The 19,018-nt window shown below is 41.9% G+C and overlaps 2 protein-coding genes across 2 annotated transcripts in view; both read left to right on the top strand.

Moving 5' to 3' along the window:
- Window positions 1-679: 679 nt before the first annotated feature.
- On the top strand, window positions 680-17,928 carry LOC129020876 (zinc finger protein 813-like). Its single transcript, XM_054465769.2, is given in 8 exon segments — window positions 680-749; window positions 1,968-2,014; window positions 4,930-5,017; window positions 8,504-8,630; window positions 13,512-15,386; window positions 15,451-15,873; window positions 15,876-16,113; window positions 16,362-17,928. Coding segments are annotated over 6 exon segments (3,297 nt in total). The 5' UTR covers window positions 680-749; window positions 1,968-2,014; window positions 4,930-5,002; the 3' UTR covers window positions 16,981-17,928.
- Window positions 8,508-19,018, top strand: part of LOC129020866 (zinc finger protein 765-like) — a 43,119-nt gene continuing 32,608 nt past the window's right edge. The window contains 1 exon segment of the mRNA XM_063658405.1: window positions 8,508-8,630. The gene's annotated coding sequence lies outside the window, so the exon portion shown is untranslated.

Raw genomic sequence — 19,018 nt, forward strand, 5'->3', positions numbered from 1 at the left:
AGGAGGCTCTGGTAACTTCTGGTCTACCTGCTTATAGAATAATTTAAAGATTTGGAATTGTTGCTGGGCCAGAAGTGTCGGGGTCCCTTTTTTGACAACATATAGGTAGGTTGCTGGGTAGGTGTGTGTGGAGACATGTATAGGGTAACCTGCAGTCCATACGGGTAAGTCTGGCTTTAGAATGGTGAAATTTACAGGATGACAGATTTTTGTTTCACAATCTGGTTTTACCAGCATTTTGGTAAGCATAATTGTCCTTTGTTGTGTGCTGGGGTACCACGATATGCAATACTGAGAATCTTTTTCTGGGGTCTCAGAGGGACAAGGTGGCATGCATACTTATTTGTAGTCATTTCTATAGTATCTTTGTATAGGTAGGTTACTACAGACAGATGAGTCTAGGTCTGCTGCTTGACAAGCATCAAAATACAGAGAAATAGGCCATCGGTAAAAGGGAAGGACCTTGATTTGGTTTAAGCGGGAACTTTCTTTTGACCTTGCACAAATTTTAAACTATTCACCAGGTGAAAACTTGGAGTTATAAGATACATAAGGTTGGTTATTTTCTTGGTCACAAATTGAGTAGATTGTCTAAGTACAATTTCTTTTTTTTTTTTTTTTTTGAGCTGGAATTTCTCTCTTATTGCCCAGGCTGGAGTGCAATGGCACAATCTTGGCTCACCACAACCTCCACCTCCCAGGTTCAAGTGATCCTCCTGCCTCAGCCTCCAAAATAGCTGGGATTACAGGTATGTGCCACCATGCCTGGCTAATTTTGTATTTTTAGTAGAGACAGTGTTTCTTCATGTTGGTGAGGCTGGTCTCGAACTCCTGACCTCAGGCAGTCCACCCGCCTCCGCCTCCCAAAGTGCTGGGATTACAGGCATGAGCCACCGTGCCTAGCCTTTATAAGTACAAGTTCTTAAGCAAGTCTTTGTACTCATAATAAGTATGGTGCAATAGAGTCTTAGTTATCCTGTTCCCTGACCAGGTAGTATGTGTACAGTGGGGACGCGTTTCTATAGGTGCTTCTTCTAACATGGTGAAGGGGGGTAACAACAGCAAAACAATGTACAGCATATTCATATCCAGCAAGGACAGAAGAGGGCCTTGCCTGGGGGAGGAGGTTGAGCACAACGACAGAACAATAATAAAACAGTTAGTATTACAAGGAAAACTACCCGCCATAAGATTTCTAACCACATTTACTTGCTTGATGAGTCCTCAAGCTTCAGCCATGCATAGACTAGTCAGCTTCTGGTTTGTGACTAGAGCAGGACTTGTCTCCTCGAGCTTCAGCTGTGCGTAGACTGGTCAGCATCCGGAGTGACCAGAGCAGGGCTGTCATCCTCAGCAGCAGCTTGGTCTTATCTCAGGATCAGCCAAGTTGGATGATCTGGGTCTTGCTGGCTGGCCCACTTGTCCTGAGCTGCTGGTTTCAGCTAACTGTGGTGGATCTAAGGCATGATTCCTGCAAGTTAAAACAGCAGTGGAATGGACAGGGTTACAATATAGGGCCCATCCTATATGGGTCCTAGAGAAGTTGGATTCTGCTTTTTAACCTAAACAGAGTTTCCATGTTTAAAGGGGTGTGCTGGATCTTTCATACTTACAGAGATTCTTCCTTGTACTCAATTATGCACTTCTTGCATTGAAACAGGAATTAAATGAAATTTAAAAATGTGTAAGCAGAAACTCAGTTGTATGTAAGAAAACCCAATTGCCCCTGAGAAAGAGAAAGAGCTGGAGTCCCTTAAAAATTAACTGCCTGTTTTTCTGTGGCTAGTGAGCCTTATCTCTCCTCTTTTCCTGGGCATTGTGAAGATGCTGTTTCTCTAGCTGTGCAGGTGAAAGGTCACTACACAGATAAACTCAAGTCGTAAAACATGTTTTTCCTTGAAAAGTAAGAAATGATGTAATGCATGTCTCAATTAAATAACTGTCTTTGTTTTTCTCTTCTGTAATAGGCTTCCCCCTGCACAGATCTCCCCCCACCCCATGAAATGCTGAAAAGGTAACTTAGCTCTTTGTTCAGGGCTCAGTCCCTTGAATGTTAAACTGACTGGGTTGGTGCACCTAAATAATAATAAATCCTCCTCAACCCCATTGGTCTCTCTGATTCCTTATCAATCCCACTACAGCATGGCTATTCTTAAAGCCTGTGAGCTATTAAATGCATGTTTCCCTCAAGGCCCCTCTGGTCCACTCTGGACTAATGTTGAAAGATGGGCTGGACTGGCATGTAATGCTTTTCTGAAAGCATCCATGTATACTTTTTTTTTTCTGAGGTAGAGTTTTGCTCTTGTTGCCCAGACTGGAGTGCAATGGCATGATCTCAGCTCACTGCAATCTCTGCCTCCTGGGTTCAAGCAATTCTCCTGCCTCAGCCTCTCATGCACCCACCACCATGCCCAGCTAATTTTTTGTATTTTTAATAGAGATGGGGTTTCACCATGTTGGCCAGGTTGGTCTCAAACTCCTGAACTCAGGTGATCCACCTGCCTCGACCTCCTAAAGTACTGGGATTACAAGCATGATCCATTGCTCCTGGCCACCCATGTATTCTTGATGGAAACAATTTGCTTATGTCTTAATTCTACAGCTGACCTTCTTTTCACTGTTTGTAAGGTCAGTAGCTGTGGGTTCACACTTCTGCATTTTATAAATGTTACTGTAATTTTCTTGTAAGGAAGAATTAACTGTCGGGGATCAAAGGCAACAGAACCTTGCAAAAGAAGTTTCTTTAGCCCAGATATGTGAAAGATGCTTCTCTAATTTTCAAGGATAGGGGTGATAAAGACCAACACTTCCATTAGCTCTTCCAGGCCCCCATGTAATAATTCAGGCAGCCGGGTGTGGTGGCTCACGCCTGTAATCCTAGCACTTTGAGAGGCTAAGGCGGGCAGATCAGGAGGTCAGGAGATCGAGATTATCCTGGCTAACCTGGTGAAACCCCTTCTCTACTAAAAATACAAAAAATTAGCCAGACGTGGTGGCGGATGCCTGTAGTCCCAGCTACTCAAAAGGCTGAGGCAGGAGAATGGTGTGAACACGGGAAGTGGAGTTAGCACTGAGCTGAGATCCCACCACTGCTCTCCAGCCTGGGAGACAGAGCGAGACTCCATGTCAAAAAAAAAAAATTAAAAAGAATTCAGGCACACCTTCTCACTCATCTCAGACCTTCTCAGGGTAACTTGGTGAAAATTTCCCCACTCTGACCCCAGTGAGGCTTCCTGCAACTTGGAGATGAGGGGCTAGACCAGAAAAGCTCAACCCAAGTGACCCTGGACCCTGAAATGGTTGGCAAAATAGAGTCTGTGTCTGGGCATGGCTTTTCTTCTGGGAGAGGGGAGTGCCCAGTTGTAATTAGAATTTTAAATGGGATACAGTACCCCAAAAATGAAAAAATAATAATAAAACACAGAAGAATAGAAGAAACAGAGTTGCAGACTCAGACACAGAGACTATCTTTGGGGCCTTTCTCTGTATTAGGATATCACAGCTAGATGTAGAGCAGGTCATGTCAGTCCCTGGCAGGGAACCCTCCACTGGCTTCCCGTGTTCCCCAGGACAAAAGCCCCACTCCTCACTGTGGCTCCACAGCCCTGTTTCCAGGGCCCCTGCCAGTGTCCAGCCTCCTCCTGGGAGCTTGCCCTCATCTCCTGACTCCCTCTTCCCCAGTCACATTTGCTTTTCACTTTTCCCAAACATCAGAACCTTTCCTGTCTCAGGTCGTTGTCCCTGCTCTTACCCTATGTACCTAAATGATGACAGCCCTGTCCCTTTCCTCTGTGTTCAGGTCTAGGCTCAGAGCTGTCTCCCATGCCCTCCCACCCCCATCTGAAGTTCCCTCTGCCCATCAGTCTCTATCACGTTACTCAGGCTTTATTATCTCTGCATTAATCACATCAGAAACGCTTTTTTTTTTTTTTTGACAGAGTCTCACTCTGTCGCACAGGCTGTGAGTGCAGTCTCATGATCTTGGCTCACTGCAACCTACATCTCCTGGGTTCAAGCGATTCTTGTTTCTCAGCCTCCCAATTAGCTGATATTACAGGTGTGTGCCACCACACTCGGCTAATTATTGTATTTTATTTTTAGTTTAGTTTAGTTTTGAGTCTCATTCTGTCACCCAGGCTGGAGTGCAGTGTCATGATCTCGGCTCACTGCAACTGCCACCTCCAGGATTCAAGCGATTCTCTTGCCTCAGCCTCCTGAGTAGCTGGGATTACAGACACCTACCAAGCCCTGTTACTTTTTGTATTTTTAATAGAGACAGGGTTTCCCCATGTTGACCATGCTGGCCTCAAACTTCTGACCTCAAGTAATCCGCCCGTCTCGGCCTTCCAGAGTGCTGGTATTACAGGTGTGAGCCACTGCAACCAGCTCAATTTTTGTATTTTTAGTAAAGGCAGGGTTTCGCTGTGTTGGCCAGGCTGGTCTCGAACTCCTGAGCTCAAGTGATTCTCCCACCTCAGCCTCCTAAGTAGCTGGGACCACAGACATACAGACATGCACCACTATGCCTGGCAAAGTTTTTGTATTTTTGTAGAGATGGGGTTTCACCATGTTGCCTAGGCTGGTCTCAAACTCCTGAGCTCAAGCGATCTACCCCTCTCAGCCTCCCACAGTACTGGGATGACAGCTGTGAGCCACAGCACCCAACCTCTGTATGGAGTTTGGTCAGGTCTGGGTCTGTGCCCTGAAGAGGAGCTCGTTCCAGCCCAGCTCCCCACTGCTGCAGCCTGTGTGTAGGCTTCCCCAGGAGGGGAGCAGGAGCTTTCCTGTAGGAGTTTATTTTACCTGGTGTGGAGGGCAGTAGAGGGGACCGTATTTCATCAGGGTGAGGTCTCCTTTGTATGTGTCATTGTGTTACAGGGAGGCTGTGTGTTGATTCTGAGCAATAAACAACATATTTTTAACATTCAGGATTGACTTTTAAAAACTCTTAGTATGTGAGGAAGAAACCCGGAAGAGGAAGAGGAAAGCAAAGAAGTCAGGGATGGCCCTTTCTCAGGTGAGATGATATTCTTGGTGGATTGTTCTGTCTCCTTTCTTTCAGAAATGCTGACCTTGGAGTTTGGAATCTTCTGAGTCTGAAGCATCCTTCCTGACAGGTTTGCTCACATTCACCCATGCCTTCCCTCAGTCCCTCTCATCTTGCTTAGATTTTATCTCTCGTGACCCAGTGACATGAACTTGGGAAGAGGCTGCACTGGGCATGGTCCTGGGAAGGGCTCACACCCAGACATGGATGGAGATGGGGTGAGGGTCCCATGGTGTCAGTGCTGTTGGGCAGCAGGGATTGTTTAGGGGCCACATCTGGATGCACTGTCAGCTCTCTGTGGACCAGGATTACAGCAGCTGCCACTAGAAGTCACGTATTCATGTGCACGAAGTACGTGGTAAATTCCAGAAAAGGAGACCAATATTGGGAAATGCTTTCTGCCTGATTTTATACTACATTTTTAGGTAACTGAGTGAGTTACTGTGTTTCTGACTCCAAAAATCTTACTAATTAGAATGGAAAGTTCATACACAGACATGAATGATACAAGATGTTTGATTCCATCATTACTTTAAGAATAGGAAATCGAACTAAATAATAGCAGGAGATTCATTAATCCATTTGTAGCATATTAAGCTCATGGAGACTGTGGGGTTACTGTGGAGAGGCTTGTGAAACAGGTGTTTTCAGTAAAAATTGTTATAACTTTTCTCAAATATGAGAGCAGTACTTCTTTTTATCCTAGAGGATGGAGCCATATTCTCATTCCATCTGTTATAATTATTATTATTATTATATTCTGATATTATTATATTTTAAATATAAGAAGTCTTGCTCTGTCACCCAGGCTAAAGTGCAGTGGCATGATCTTGGCTCATGGCAACCTCCACCTCCTGGGTTCAAGTGATTCTCCTGCTTCAGCCTCCCCAGTAGTTGAGATTATAGGCATGCACCACCATGCCCAGCTAATTTTGTTGTATTTTTATTAGTGACGGGTTGTCACCATGTTGGCCAGGTTGGTCTCAAACTCTTAGCCTCAGGTGATCTGCCTGCCTCAGCCTCCAGGAGTGCTGAGATTACAGGCATGAGCCACCATGCCCAGCCCCATCAATTATTATTAAATATATATTTTTATATTTAAACATCACATGATGAATATATTTGTTTTGTGGTAAAACTCCAAGCAAAGCTGCAGCTTATACCCTTTGCCATAACGCAACTTCTTTTCTCTGTCATGTCTTCCACCCTCCTTCCAGCCTCACTGGGGAGCTGCTGCTGTCAGTTCTGTGTCAGGTGTCAGGTGTGGTAGTACTCATGTATTTCTACATCGTTATGAGACTTCAGAAAAAATTCTGCAGTAAATTACAAAAATTTTTTTTTTACAAAAATTACCCAGGTGTGGTGGTGCATGCCTGTAATCCCAGCTACTCAGGAGGCTGAGGCAAGAGAATCACTTGAACCTGGGAGGCGGAGGTTGCAGTGAGATGAGATTGTGCCACTGCACTCCAGCCTGGGCATACAGCAAGACTTCTTCTCAAAAAAAAAAAAAAAGTTTTATATTTATGTTTTTACTTTAGGTTTGTGGCTGCATATGCAGGTTTGTTACATAGGTAAACTAGGGTCATCGGGGTTTGTTGGACAAATTATTTCATCACTCTGGTATTAAGCCCAACTGCAATCTCTGCATCCTGAGCTCAAGCGATTCTCCTGCCTCAGGCTCCTGGGTTGCTGAAATTACTGGGGCCTTCTACCACACCTGGCTAATTTTTGTATTTTTAGTAGAGATGGGGTTTCACCATGTTAGCCAGGCTGATCTTGAACTTCTGACCTAAGATGATCCACCCACCTTGGCCTCCCAAACAGCTGGGATTACAGGTGTGAGCCTCTGTGCTCAGCCCCTAATAGTTATTTTTTCTGCTCCTCTCCTTCCTCCCACCCTCCACCCTCAAGCAGACCCCAGTGTGTGTTGTTTTCTTCTTTGTGTTCCAGGAAATATTTTATTTTGATATTTCATCCTGCTATTTGTGAATTTACATGTTCTCACGTTAGTAAACATGGCTAGCTTACTCTTGACGTCTACATTGGAAATTGTCTGAATGACAACATGTGGGTCCTTTGTGACTTTTCCCTGTATAAAGAGTGTCATAGTGGTTGCTTCTGTGCATGCCTGCATTCCTACAGATATCTGAAGATTCCTCCAGGTCAGGCAGTTGAAAGAGTGGTTGCTTCCTCTAGGATGGGGCATTTCCTGTTTTCTTAGATCTGACAAGATTCCCCCCTGCCCCCAACTGCCAAGGTATCCTTTTCCAGCAAGATGAGATTCCTCTTCAGTTAAACAAAACTTGCTATTTTATATTTTTACAACCTGTATATATATATATACACACATACACATACACATATACATATATATACATATACACACACACAAATGTATATACTTTGAACAACTTTTACATTTTGAAAATCTGGGGAAAATGAACACCCTTTGTATTAACATCTAGTTTTTTGTGAGTCTGTGTAGGTTTCGTTATTTTGTTGACAAATATATCTATATGATGGATTTTCATACTTTGAGTAACCTAGTTTTCATGTATTTTCTTTTATTTTGAGACTGGTTCTCACTGTGTTGCCCAGGCTGGAGCACAGTGGCGTGATCTTAGCTCACTGCAACTTCCACCCTCAGGCTCAAGCCATCCTCCTACATCAGGCTCCCAAGTAGCTGGAACCACAGATGCCTGCCACCATGCCCAGCTAATTTTTTTTTTTTTTTTTTTTGAGATGGAGTCTCTGTTGCCCTGGCCAGATTGGTGCAATTTTGGATCATTGCAACCTCTGCCTACTGGGATCAAGCAATTCTCCTGCATCACCCTCCCGGGTAGCTGGGATAACAGGCATGTGCCACCGTGCCTGGCTGGATTTTGGTTTCTGATCTTTCATTGTGGACGTTGCAATCTCTGAAGACATCACTCATACTCTGTCTCATCTAGATACTGAATGTCACTTGGTGTGTCAATAAAAGTTTCTGGGCCAGGCATGGCCCAGAATTGGGCCTCCAATTCCAGCACTTTGAGAGACTGAGTCAGGCAGATCATGAGGTCAGGAGTTTGAGACAAACCTGGCCAATATGGTGAAACCCTGTTTCTACTAAAAATACAAAAATTAAATTGGTGTGGTGGCATGCGCCTGTAATTTCAACTACTCAGGAGGCTAAGGCAGGAGAATCGCTTGATCCTGGGAGGTGGAGGTTGCAGTGAGTGGAGACTACGCCATTGCACTCCAGCCTGAGTGACAGAGTGAGACTCTGTCTCAAAAAAAGAAAAGTATAACAAAACACAACTGGGAAGACAAAATGCGGTGAAAAACCCCTTACTCGGATTTTTCAAAACATTCACTGCAATTAAATCCATGCTTTCCCCTCTCTCCTCTTCTCATTTTCTGTAAAGATAAGAACTCCTCCCATGACCATTTCCTTAAAATGTGTTTTAATTTCAGAGTCTGTTGACATTCAGGGATGTGGCCATAGAATTCTCTCAGGAGGAGTGGAAATGCCTGGACCCTACTCAGAGGATGCTATACAGGGACGTGATGGTGGAGAATTATAGGAACCTGGTCTCCGTGGGTGAGGATAACTTCCCTCCAGAAGTGGGGATGTGCCCTTGCGTATCTTTCTGTTTTCTCTTTTTTTAGATAGAGTGTCTCTCTCTGTCCCCAAGGGTGGAGTGCAATGGTGTGATCATGGCTCACTGCAATCTTGAATTCCTGGGCTCAAGTGATTGTCCCACCTCAGCCTCCCCCGGTAGTTGTACAGGTGCATGCCACCATGCCAGGATACTTTTTTAGTTTTTTTTTTTTTTAGGGACAGGTTCTTGCTGTGTTGTTGAAGTTGGTCTTGATCTCCTGGGTTCAAAACATCTTCCTCGGCCTCCCAAGAAGCTGGGATTACAGACGCCAATCCCCGTACCTAACTATTGGCTTTTATTTTAAAAATTTTTGCATATGTGTGTCCTTAGGGCTAATATGAGTCTTCTGTGGATAACATGTAGTTGGTTCCTGTTGATTGAGCCAGTCTTTGCCTTCTGAGTGTAGAGTTAAATATTTGCATTTGAAATATTATTGATGCAGAAGACCTTACCATTGCCTTTTTGTTACATATTATCTGTATTTCTCGAATTTTTTTTTTTTTTTTTTTTTTTTTTTTTTGGTTATTTTGTTCTTATGTTGTTTTTTTCAGGGTTTTTTTTTTTGTTCTTCATTCTTCATTTCCTACTTTTTGTGTTTAATTGCTTTTTTGTGTAGACATGCTTTGACTCCTTTCTTTTTTACTCTTATTTTTTTGTTTGTTTATGACGAAGTCTCACTCTGTCGCCAAGGCTGCAGCAGAGTGGTGCGATCTTGGCTCACCACAGCTGGCTCCACATCTCGGGCTCAAACAATACTTGTGCCCCAGTGGCCCACACCTGTAATCCCAGCACTTTGGCAGGCCAAGGTGGGCAAATCATCTGAGGTCAGGAGTTCAAAACCAGCCTGTCTAACGTGGTGAAACTCCATCTCTACTAAAAATACAAAAATTAGCCAGACACAGTCGTGGGTGTCTGTAATCCCTGCTACTCAAGAGGCAGGAGAGTCACTTGAACCCTGGAGGTGGAGGTTGTGGTGAGCTGAGATTGTGTCATGCACTCCAGCCTGGGCAACAGAATGAGACTCTGTCTCAAAGAAAAAACAATTCCACATGCAAAAGCTTCTCTTTCTCCACCAGAACTCTATTTATGTCGGAATTATTTCTGTGTATGCTGCATTTTCATTGACATATATGTACAGTGTTTTTTCATGCTTTTTTCTTCTAAATAATAGGAAAAAATGTTGAATTATGAAGAAAAGGGACACATATACCAGTTTCTGTATCTGTCCTTTTATTTGCCTATTTATTTATTGATTGATGAGACGAAGTTTTGTTCTTGTCACCCATGCTAGAGTGCAATGGCACAATCTCGGGTCACTGCAACCTCCAAATCCTGGGTTCAAGCGATTCTCCTGCCTCAGTTTCCCGAGTAGCTGGGATTATAGGCATATGCCACCATGCCTGGCTAATTTTGTGTTTTAATAGACACGGGATTTCTCCTTTTTCGTCAGGCTGTTCTCGAACTCCCGCCCTCAGTTGATCTGCCAACCTCAGCCTCCTAATCTGCTGGAATTACACATTTGAACCACTGCGCCCAGCCTATCTGTCTTTTTATTTACCTTTACTGGAGAATTTTATATATATTTGTGGTTTGGAGTTACTCTTTAGGCTTCTTTCATTTCTTTCTTTTTTTTTTTTTTTGAGATGGAGTTTTGGTCTGTCACTCAGGCTGGAGTGCAGTGGCGCAATCTTGGCTAACTGCAACCTCTGCCTCCTGGGTTCAAGCGATTCTCCTGCCTCAGTTTCCCAAGTAGCTGGGACTACAGGTGTGTGCCACCACACCAGGCTAATTTTTTGTATTTTTGTTTTTTGTAGAGATGGGGTTTCACCGTGTTAGCCAGGATGGTCTCGATCTCCTGACCTTGTGATCCTCCTCCCTCAGTCTCCCAAAGTGCTGGGATTACAGGTGTGAACCACCTCACTCAGCCGGCCTCAAGGTTTTTAAAACATGTTATTGCTATTAGTTGGCTTCAAGTATTGCAAGATTTATAGTACAGGCCCTAAACTTCCTTTGTTTCATTAGATTTGTCAGCCTTCGGTGATGTTGATCATGAGATGCTCCTTTTCCTGTCTCAGTCATTTCACTGTCCCATCAGACATAGCTTAGGCTGGCCAGCTGAGGTGGGTCATGCCTTAATCCCAGCAGTATGGGATGCCAAGGTGGGCAGATCACTTGAAGTCAGGAGTTTGCGACCAGTCTGGCCAACATGGTGAAACCTCGTATCTACTAAATACAAGAAATTGGCCAGGTGTAGTAGCTCACACCTGTAATCCCAGCACTTTGGGAGGCTGAGAGGGGCAGATCACCTGAGTTCAGGAGTTTGAGACCAGCCTGGCCAACATGATGAAACCCTGTCTCTACTAAAAGTACAAAAATTACTTGGGTGTGGTGGCACATGGCTGTTATCCCAAGTACTCGAGAGGCTGATGCAGGAGAATCACTTGAACCCAGGAGATGGGGGTTGTAGTGAGCCAAGGTTGCACCACTGCACTCCAGTCTGGGCACCAAAGTGAGACCACAGGCTGAGGCGGGAGAATCTCTTGAGGCAGGAGAATCATCCCACTACATTCCAGCCTGGGTGATACAGCGTGACGCGGTCTCAAAAACAAACAAAAAAAGAAATAGCTTAAACTGGGAGGCTTAAGACACAGAAATTTATCTCTCATGAATTTGGAAAGTGGGAAATCCAAGAGCAAGGTGCCAACCAAATAGGTTCCTGGTGGGAGCATCCTTCATGGTTTAGCCCAGCCACCTTCCTGCCATGTCCTGACATGGGGGAAAGAGGAACAGGAAACGAGCTCTTTAATATCTCTTTTTATGAAAGCACAAGCCCTATTCACGAGTAGTCAACACCCATGACCAAATTGTCTCAAAGGCCCCATCTGCAGGAACATCCTATTAGAGAAAAAGAACTCTGAACATGGCTTTTGGCCAATAAGAACATTCAGACCAGGGAGCCTGCACCATATTGTTTGTTTTTATTGTGCAATTTGTTTTATACAATGTTTTCACTGATCTCAGTTTATAAATTTTCCCAGTACACATTCTGTGTTTTATATTTTGTGCATAGTGAACTAGATACATAGAGCAATGTATACATATATATATATAGAATTGCTGTATTGCCTGGCTGTTTCATAAATGTAGTTGTGGCATCATAATTGCACCCTCTGACACTATTAGTCAATTCTTTTTTTTTTCTTTCAGACGAAGTCTCACCCTGTCACTCAGGCTGGAGTGCAGTGGTGGGACCTTGGCTCACTACAACCTCTACCTCCTGGGTTCAAATGATTCTCTTGCCTCAGCCTTCTGAGTAGCTGAGATTACAGGCACCCGCCACCACACCCAGCTAATTTTTTGGTATTTTTAGTAGAGAGGGTTTCACCATGTTGGCCAGGCTATTCTTGAACTCCTGACCTCATGGTCTGCCCACATCAGCCTCCCAAAGTGCTGGAATTGCAGGCATGAACCACTGCACCCAGCTGTTAGTGAATTCTTATTCTTTATAATGCTGCGTATTTTTTTGACCTCATACATCAGAAGGTAGTGATCTTAACATGTATTTCAGTTCTTACATTGTGTGCTGGTGGTAAGTAGAAGTTGTGCCTTTTTTCTTAACAGGGAATTGTTTAGAATTCTGCAGGTTGTATAAATGTACTTATGATTTGCTTGCTGGTTTTATGGGTTACAGTATTTTACCAATTCATTTTTATGATTTTACATAAAACTTTTTGGTATGTGGTATGCAATATAACTGACACAGTTTGCTAGTTAATGTCACAAAGTGCCACTGGATGCTGTGGCTCACGCCTGCAATCCCAGGACTTTGGGAGGCTGAGGCGGGTGGATCACTTGAGGTCAAAAGTTCAAGGCCAGCCTGGCCAACATGATGAAACCCTATCTCTACTAAAAATACAAAAATTAGCCAAGCATGCTGGCATGTGCCTGTAATCCCATGTACTCAGGAGGCTGAGACAGGAGAATGGCTTGAACCCAAAAGGTGGAGGTTGCAGTGAGCTGAGATCAGGCCATTGCCCTCCAGCCTGTTGTGACACAGTGAAACATTGTCTCAAAAATATAAAAATAAAAAAAAATTTTTTAAATGTTACAATATGCCTTTTCTGCATGGATATAGGTAGTTTTATGACAGTTATTCAGAAAAATATTGCTTTTTTGTTTTTTTGTTTTTTTGTTTTTTTTTGAGATGGAGTCTCACTTTGTCATCCAGGCTGAAGTACAGTGGTGCAATCTCGATCTCAGCTCACTGCAACCTCTGCCTCTTGGGTTCAAGCAATTCTTGTGCCTCACCCTTGCGAGTAGCTAGGAGTACAGACATGGGCCACCACACCTTGCTAAATTTTGTAATCTTTTCTTATCTTCTCAGTGCTATGATTATTTAACAATACAGAATTTCCATTGATTTTGGTTATCCTTACATGAGCTTGCTGTGGATTATTTACCAATATAGTATATTGTGTGGTCCTTTAGTATTTATTTGTATACAGTAAATATGCTGTAAATATGAAGAATATATACTTTTCATTGATGTGACAGTGATATGTCTTTTGCAAACTGTTAGACACTTTAGGGTCACAGTGGAAAAATACTCCTTACTTTAGGCTTACACATGTTTGTGCCCTTCAGTGTTTTGTCATGATATTGGAAATAAGCTTCCATAATAATAATTGGAAGCACATGTAATTGCCCTTTATTTGTTAAAGAATCTTACCCTTTTCTGTTCCTAAACTTTGAAGATCATGTTTGGGAAGTTTAAAATCAGTATTGTCTTTTGTGTACCTATTAGTGTTTATATTTTGTAGGTATCTCTTCCAAATGCACAATGAAGGAGTTCTCATCAACAGCACAAGGCAATAGAGAAGTGATCCACACAGGGACATTGCAAAGACATGAACGTCATCACATTGGAGACTTTTGCTTTCAGGAAATTGATAAAGATATTCATAACTTAGAGTTTCAGTGGCAAGAAGATGAAAGAAATGGCCATGAAGCACCCATGACAAAAATCAAAAAATTGATGGGCAGTACAGAGCAATATGATCAAAGTCATGCTGGAAACAAGCCTATTAAAGATCAGCTTGGATCAAGCTTTCATTTGCATCTGTCTGAACTCCACATATTTCAGCCCAAAGGGAAAATTAATAATCAAGTTGAGAAGTCTATCAATGATGCTTCCTCGGTTTCAACAGCCCAAAGAATTTCTTTTAGGCCCAAAACCCATGTATCTAATAACTATGGGAATAATTTTCTGAATTATTCATTACTCACACAAAGACAGGAAGTATACATGAGAGAAAAATCTTTCCAATGTATTGAGAGTGGCAAAGCCTTTAATTATAGCTCACTCTTAAGGAAACACCAGATAATTCATCTAGGAGAGAAACAATATAAATGTGATGTATGTGACAAGGTCTTTATTCGGAAACGATATCTTGCACGCCATCGTAGATGTCACACTGGTGAGAAACCTTACAAGTGTAATGAGTGTGGCAAGTCCTTCAGTCAGATGTCATCCCTTACATATCATCATAGACTTCATACTGGAGAGAAACCTTACAAATGTGAAGAATGTGACAAAGCTTTCAGACACAATTCAGCCCTTCAAAGACATAGGAGAATTCATACTGGAGAGAAACCACACAAGTGTAATGAGTGTGGCAAGACCTTTAGTCAGAAGTCATACCTTGCATGCCATCGTAGCATTCATACTGGAAAGAAACCTTACGAATGTGAAGAATGTGACAAAGCTTTCAGTTTCAAATCAAACCTTGAAAGTCATAGGATAACTCATACTGGAGAGAAACCATACAAGTGTAATGATTGTGGCAAGACCTTCAGTCATATGTCAACCCTTACGTGCCATCGTAGACTTCATACTGGAGAGAAACCTTACAAGTGTGAAGAATGTGATGAAGCTTTCCGTTTCAAATCAAGTCTTGAAAGACATAGGAGAATTCATAATGGAGAGAAACTGTACAAATGTAATGAATGTGGCAAGACCTTCAGTCAGGAGTTATCCCTTACATGCCATCATAGACTTCATACTGAAGAGAAACTTTACAAATGTAATGATTGTGGCAAGACCTTCAATCAGCAGTTAACCCTTACATGCCATTGTAGACTTCATAGTGGAGAGAAACCTTGCAAGTGTGAAGAATGTGACAAGGCTTACAGTTTCAAATAAAATCTTGAAATACATCAGAAAATTCACACTGGAGAGAAATGTTACAAGTGTAATGATTGTGGCAAGATCTTCAGTCATACCTCATCCATTGTATACCATCATAAATTTCATAGTGGAGAGAAATCTTACAAATGTGAAGAATGTGATGAAGCTTTCAGTTTCAAATCAAACCTTGAAAGACATAGGAGAATTCACACTGGTGAGAAACCTTACAGCTGTAATAGGTGTGGCAAGACCTTCAGTCATACATCATTCCTTACACGCCATTGTAGACTTCATACTGGAGAGAAACCTTACAAATGTGAAGAATGTGATGAAACTTTCAGATACAAATCAAACCTTGAAAGACATAGGAGAATTCATAATGGAGAGAAACCGTACAAGTGTTATGAATGTGGCAAGACCTTCAGTCAGAAGTCATGCCTTACACGCCATCATAGACTTCATACTGGAAATAAATCTTAGAATTGTAATGAGTGTGGCAAGACCTTCAGTAAGGAGTTAACACATGCCATCGTAGACATCATACTGGAGAGAAACCTTAGAAGTACAATGAGCATGGCAAAACCTTTCATAGTCAGCACTTATTTACCATCAAGCAATCCATGGCAGAGGGAAATTTTACAAATGTAATGATGGTCACCACGTCTTCAGTAATGCTACAACTATTGCAAATCATTGGAGAATCCATAATAAAGAGAGATCTTACAAGTGTGATAAATGTGGCAAATTTTTCAGACATCGTTCATACCTTGCAGCTCATGGGTGAACTCATGCTGGAGAGAAACCTTACAAATGTGAAGAATGTGATGAAGCTTTCAGATTCAAATCAAACCTTGAAAGTCATAGGAGAATTCATACTAGAGAGAAATCTTACAAGTGTAATGAGTGTGGCAAGATGTTCAGTCAAAATTCAGCCCTTGTAATTCATAATGCAAATCATACTGGAGAGAAACCTTACAAGTGTAATGAATGTGGCAAGATTTTAATCGCAAAGCAAAGCTTGCACATCATAGACTTCATACTGGAGAGAACACTTACAAGTGTAATAAATGTGGCAAGGTTTTTAATCAGCAAGCACACCTTGCACGTCATCATAGAACTCATACTGGAGAGAAACATTACAAGTGTAATGAGTGTGGCAAGACCTACTCTCACAATTCAGTCCTTGTAATTCATAAGACAATTCATACTGGAGAGAAACCTTACAAGTGTAATGAGTGTGGCAAAACCCTTCCATCACAATTCAGTCCTTGCAATTCATAAAACAATTCATACTGGAGAGAAACCTTACAAGTCTAATGACTGTGGTGAGGTTTTCAATCAACAAGCACACCTTGCACGTCATCATAGAATTCATACTGGAGAGAAACTTAGAAATGTGAAGAATGTGACAAAGTTTATAATCGCAAATCAAGCCTCAAAAGACAGGAGAATTCATACTGGAGAGAACCCATAAAAATATAAGAGTTTTTGACAAGGCTTTTGGACGTGATTCACACCTGGCACAACATCCTAGAGTTCACACTGGAGGGAAACCTTACAAGTGTAATGAGTGTGCCAAAGCCTTTAGTGGGCAGTCAACACTTATTCACCATCAGGCAATCCATAGTGCAGGGAAACTTCACTAACGTAATGATTCTAACAACGTCTTCAGTAACGCTACAACCATTGTAAATCACTGGAGAAGCCATAATGAAGAGAGATCTTACAAATGTAATAATTGTGGCAAATTTTTCAGACATCGTTCATACATTGCAGTTCATTGGCGAACTCATGCTGGAGAGAAACCTTACAAATCTCATGATTGTGGCGAGGTCTTCAGTCGAGCTTCATCCTTTGCAAAACATAGGAGAACTCATACAGGAGAGAAACCTCACAAGTGTGATGATCATGGCAAAGCCTTTACTTCACATTCTCACCTCATTAGACATCAGAGAATCCATACTGGACAGAAATCTTACAGATGTCATCAGTGTGGCAAGGTCTTCAGTCCAACTTCACTCCTTGCAGAATATCAGAAAATTCATTTTTCAGGTAATTGTTCCCAATGCGATGAATATAGCAAACCGTCAAGCATTAATTGACATTAGAGTCAGTTCAGCATTGACTTGAGTTTGAGTTGACTTAACGTTGAGTTCAAGCATTAATTGATATTAAAGTGTTTATGTTAAGAGGACTGGGCTGTGTGGCGTGGCTCACGCCTGTAATCCCAGCGCTTTGGGAGGCCAAGGCGGGTAGGTCACTTGAGGTCAGGAGTTTGAGATCAGCCTGGACAACAGACCTGAGCCACTTGTCCCAGCCTGTTTTTTTGTTTCTTTAACAAAAACTGATAGGGATTTTTATGGGTATCGTATTGAATCTAAATTACATTGGGTTATATAATCATTTAACATATTAATTTTTCCAAACCATCAATATGGGTTGTTATCTCTTTATATGTTTTTAATCATTTTGATCAATTTTTGTTGATTTCAAGGTACAAACTTCTCACCTTTTTACGTTTATTCCTAAGTATTTCTTACTTTAAGTTCTCCAGCAAATGGAAGTGTGTTAAAATTTTCTTTTAAACTTGTTTATTGTTAAAATATGGAAATTCAGTTAATTTTTGGTGCTGATACTGTATTGTGCAAATCCACTGAATATGTTTGTTAGTTCCAGTACGATTTTGGTTGAGTCTGTGATTTTCTACACAGAAGATCATGTCATCTACAAACAAATATAATTTTACTGCTTTCTTTCTGATTTGGATGAGTTTGATTTCTTTTGCTATTTAATTGCTCTGGCTAGGACAGGCAGTGTTCATTGAATAGAAGGGGTGAGAGCATTCTTGCATCATGTGAGATCCTATAGGAAAAGCATTCCATTTTCCCTGCTTGGTTATTTATTTGTTGGTTATTTCATGGATGGTCTTTCTATTGTTGAGGTAAATTTCCTTTTCTGTCTATTTTGTTTAGGATTTCTATGATGACTGGATTTTGAACTTTGTGAAATGCTTTTTCTCCATCTATTAAAATGATGTGGATTTCATCTATCATTGTGTTCCAGTGGTATATCACATTGATTTGCTTGAATATGTTGAACCATCCTTGCATCCCAGAAATAAGTGGCACTTGAATATCTACAATCCTTTTTATATTCTCTTGAATACAGTTTTCTAGTACAAGAGATCTTCAAGAAGTTCATGGAAAAATACATATTATGAGGAAATTGTGCATGAATTTTACAATTTTTGCACAAAATAAACTGGTACAAATCTGTTAAAACATGTCTGAACAGGCTCTTGTTTAAGGCACTCAGAAGGATAAGACATGAGTTTGAAAACAGACTCTATCAAAGCAATATAAATTCTGCTAAAATTGAAACAAGAAGAAACATCAAATTTACAGGGAGACCAGGTGCAGTGGCTCAGGTCTATAATCCTAGCACTTTCAGAGGCTGAGACAGGTGGGTCATATGAGTCCAGGTATTCAAGACCAGCCTTGGCAACATGGTGAAACTGCCTTTTCTACAAAAAATACAAAAATTAGCTGGTCATGGTGGCAATGCCTGCAAGGCAGGCTGCTGTGAGTCTGTGGTGGGAGGATGGCTTGAGCCTGGGAGGTCGAGGCTGCAGTGAGCTGTGATCATGCCACTGCACTCCAGCGAGGGTGATGTAGCGAGATACTGTCTCAAAAAAAAGAATACTTACAATAAAGTTTGGGTAGAGGAATAATGGAATCATTGATGCTTTATGAAAAGGTTATGGAGATGATGCCCAAAAGAAATAAACAGTTTGTAAATGGATAACTCATTTTGAGTTGGGACGAGACAATGTTGAAGGTGATGCATGGAGCAGCAGGCAGGCCATCCACATTAGTTTTTGTTTTGTTTTGTTTGTTTGTTTTGAGATGGTATCTCCATCTGTCACCCAGGCTGGAGTGCAGTGGCACGATCCCGGCTCACTACAACCTCTGAATCCTGGGCTCAAGCTATTCTCCTGTCTCTGCCTCCATAGCAGCTGGGACTACAGGCTCATGCCACCACACCTGGCTAATTTTTGTATTTTTAGTAGAGACGGGGTTTCACCATATTGGCCAGACTGGTGTTGAACTCCTGACCTCGGGATCCCCCTGCCTCAGCCTC

Source organism: Pongo pygmaeus, chromosome 20 (assembly GCF_028885625.2).
Source record: "Pongo pygmaeus isolate AG05252 chromosome 20, NHGRI_mPonPyg2-v2.0_pri, whole genome shotgun sequence".
Lineage (NCBI taxonomy): Eukaryota > Metazoa > Chordata > Mammalia > Primates > Hominidae > Pongo > Pongo pygmaeus.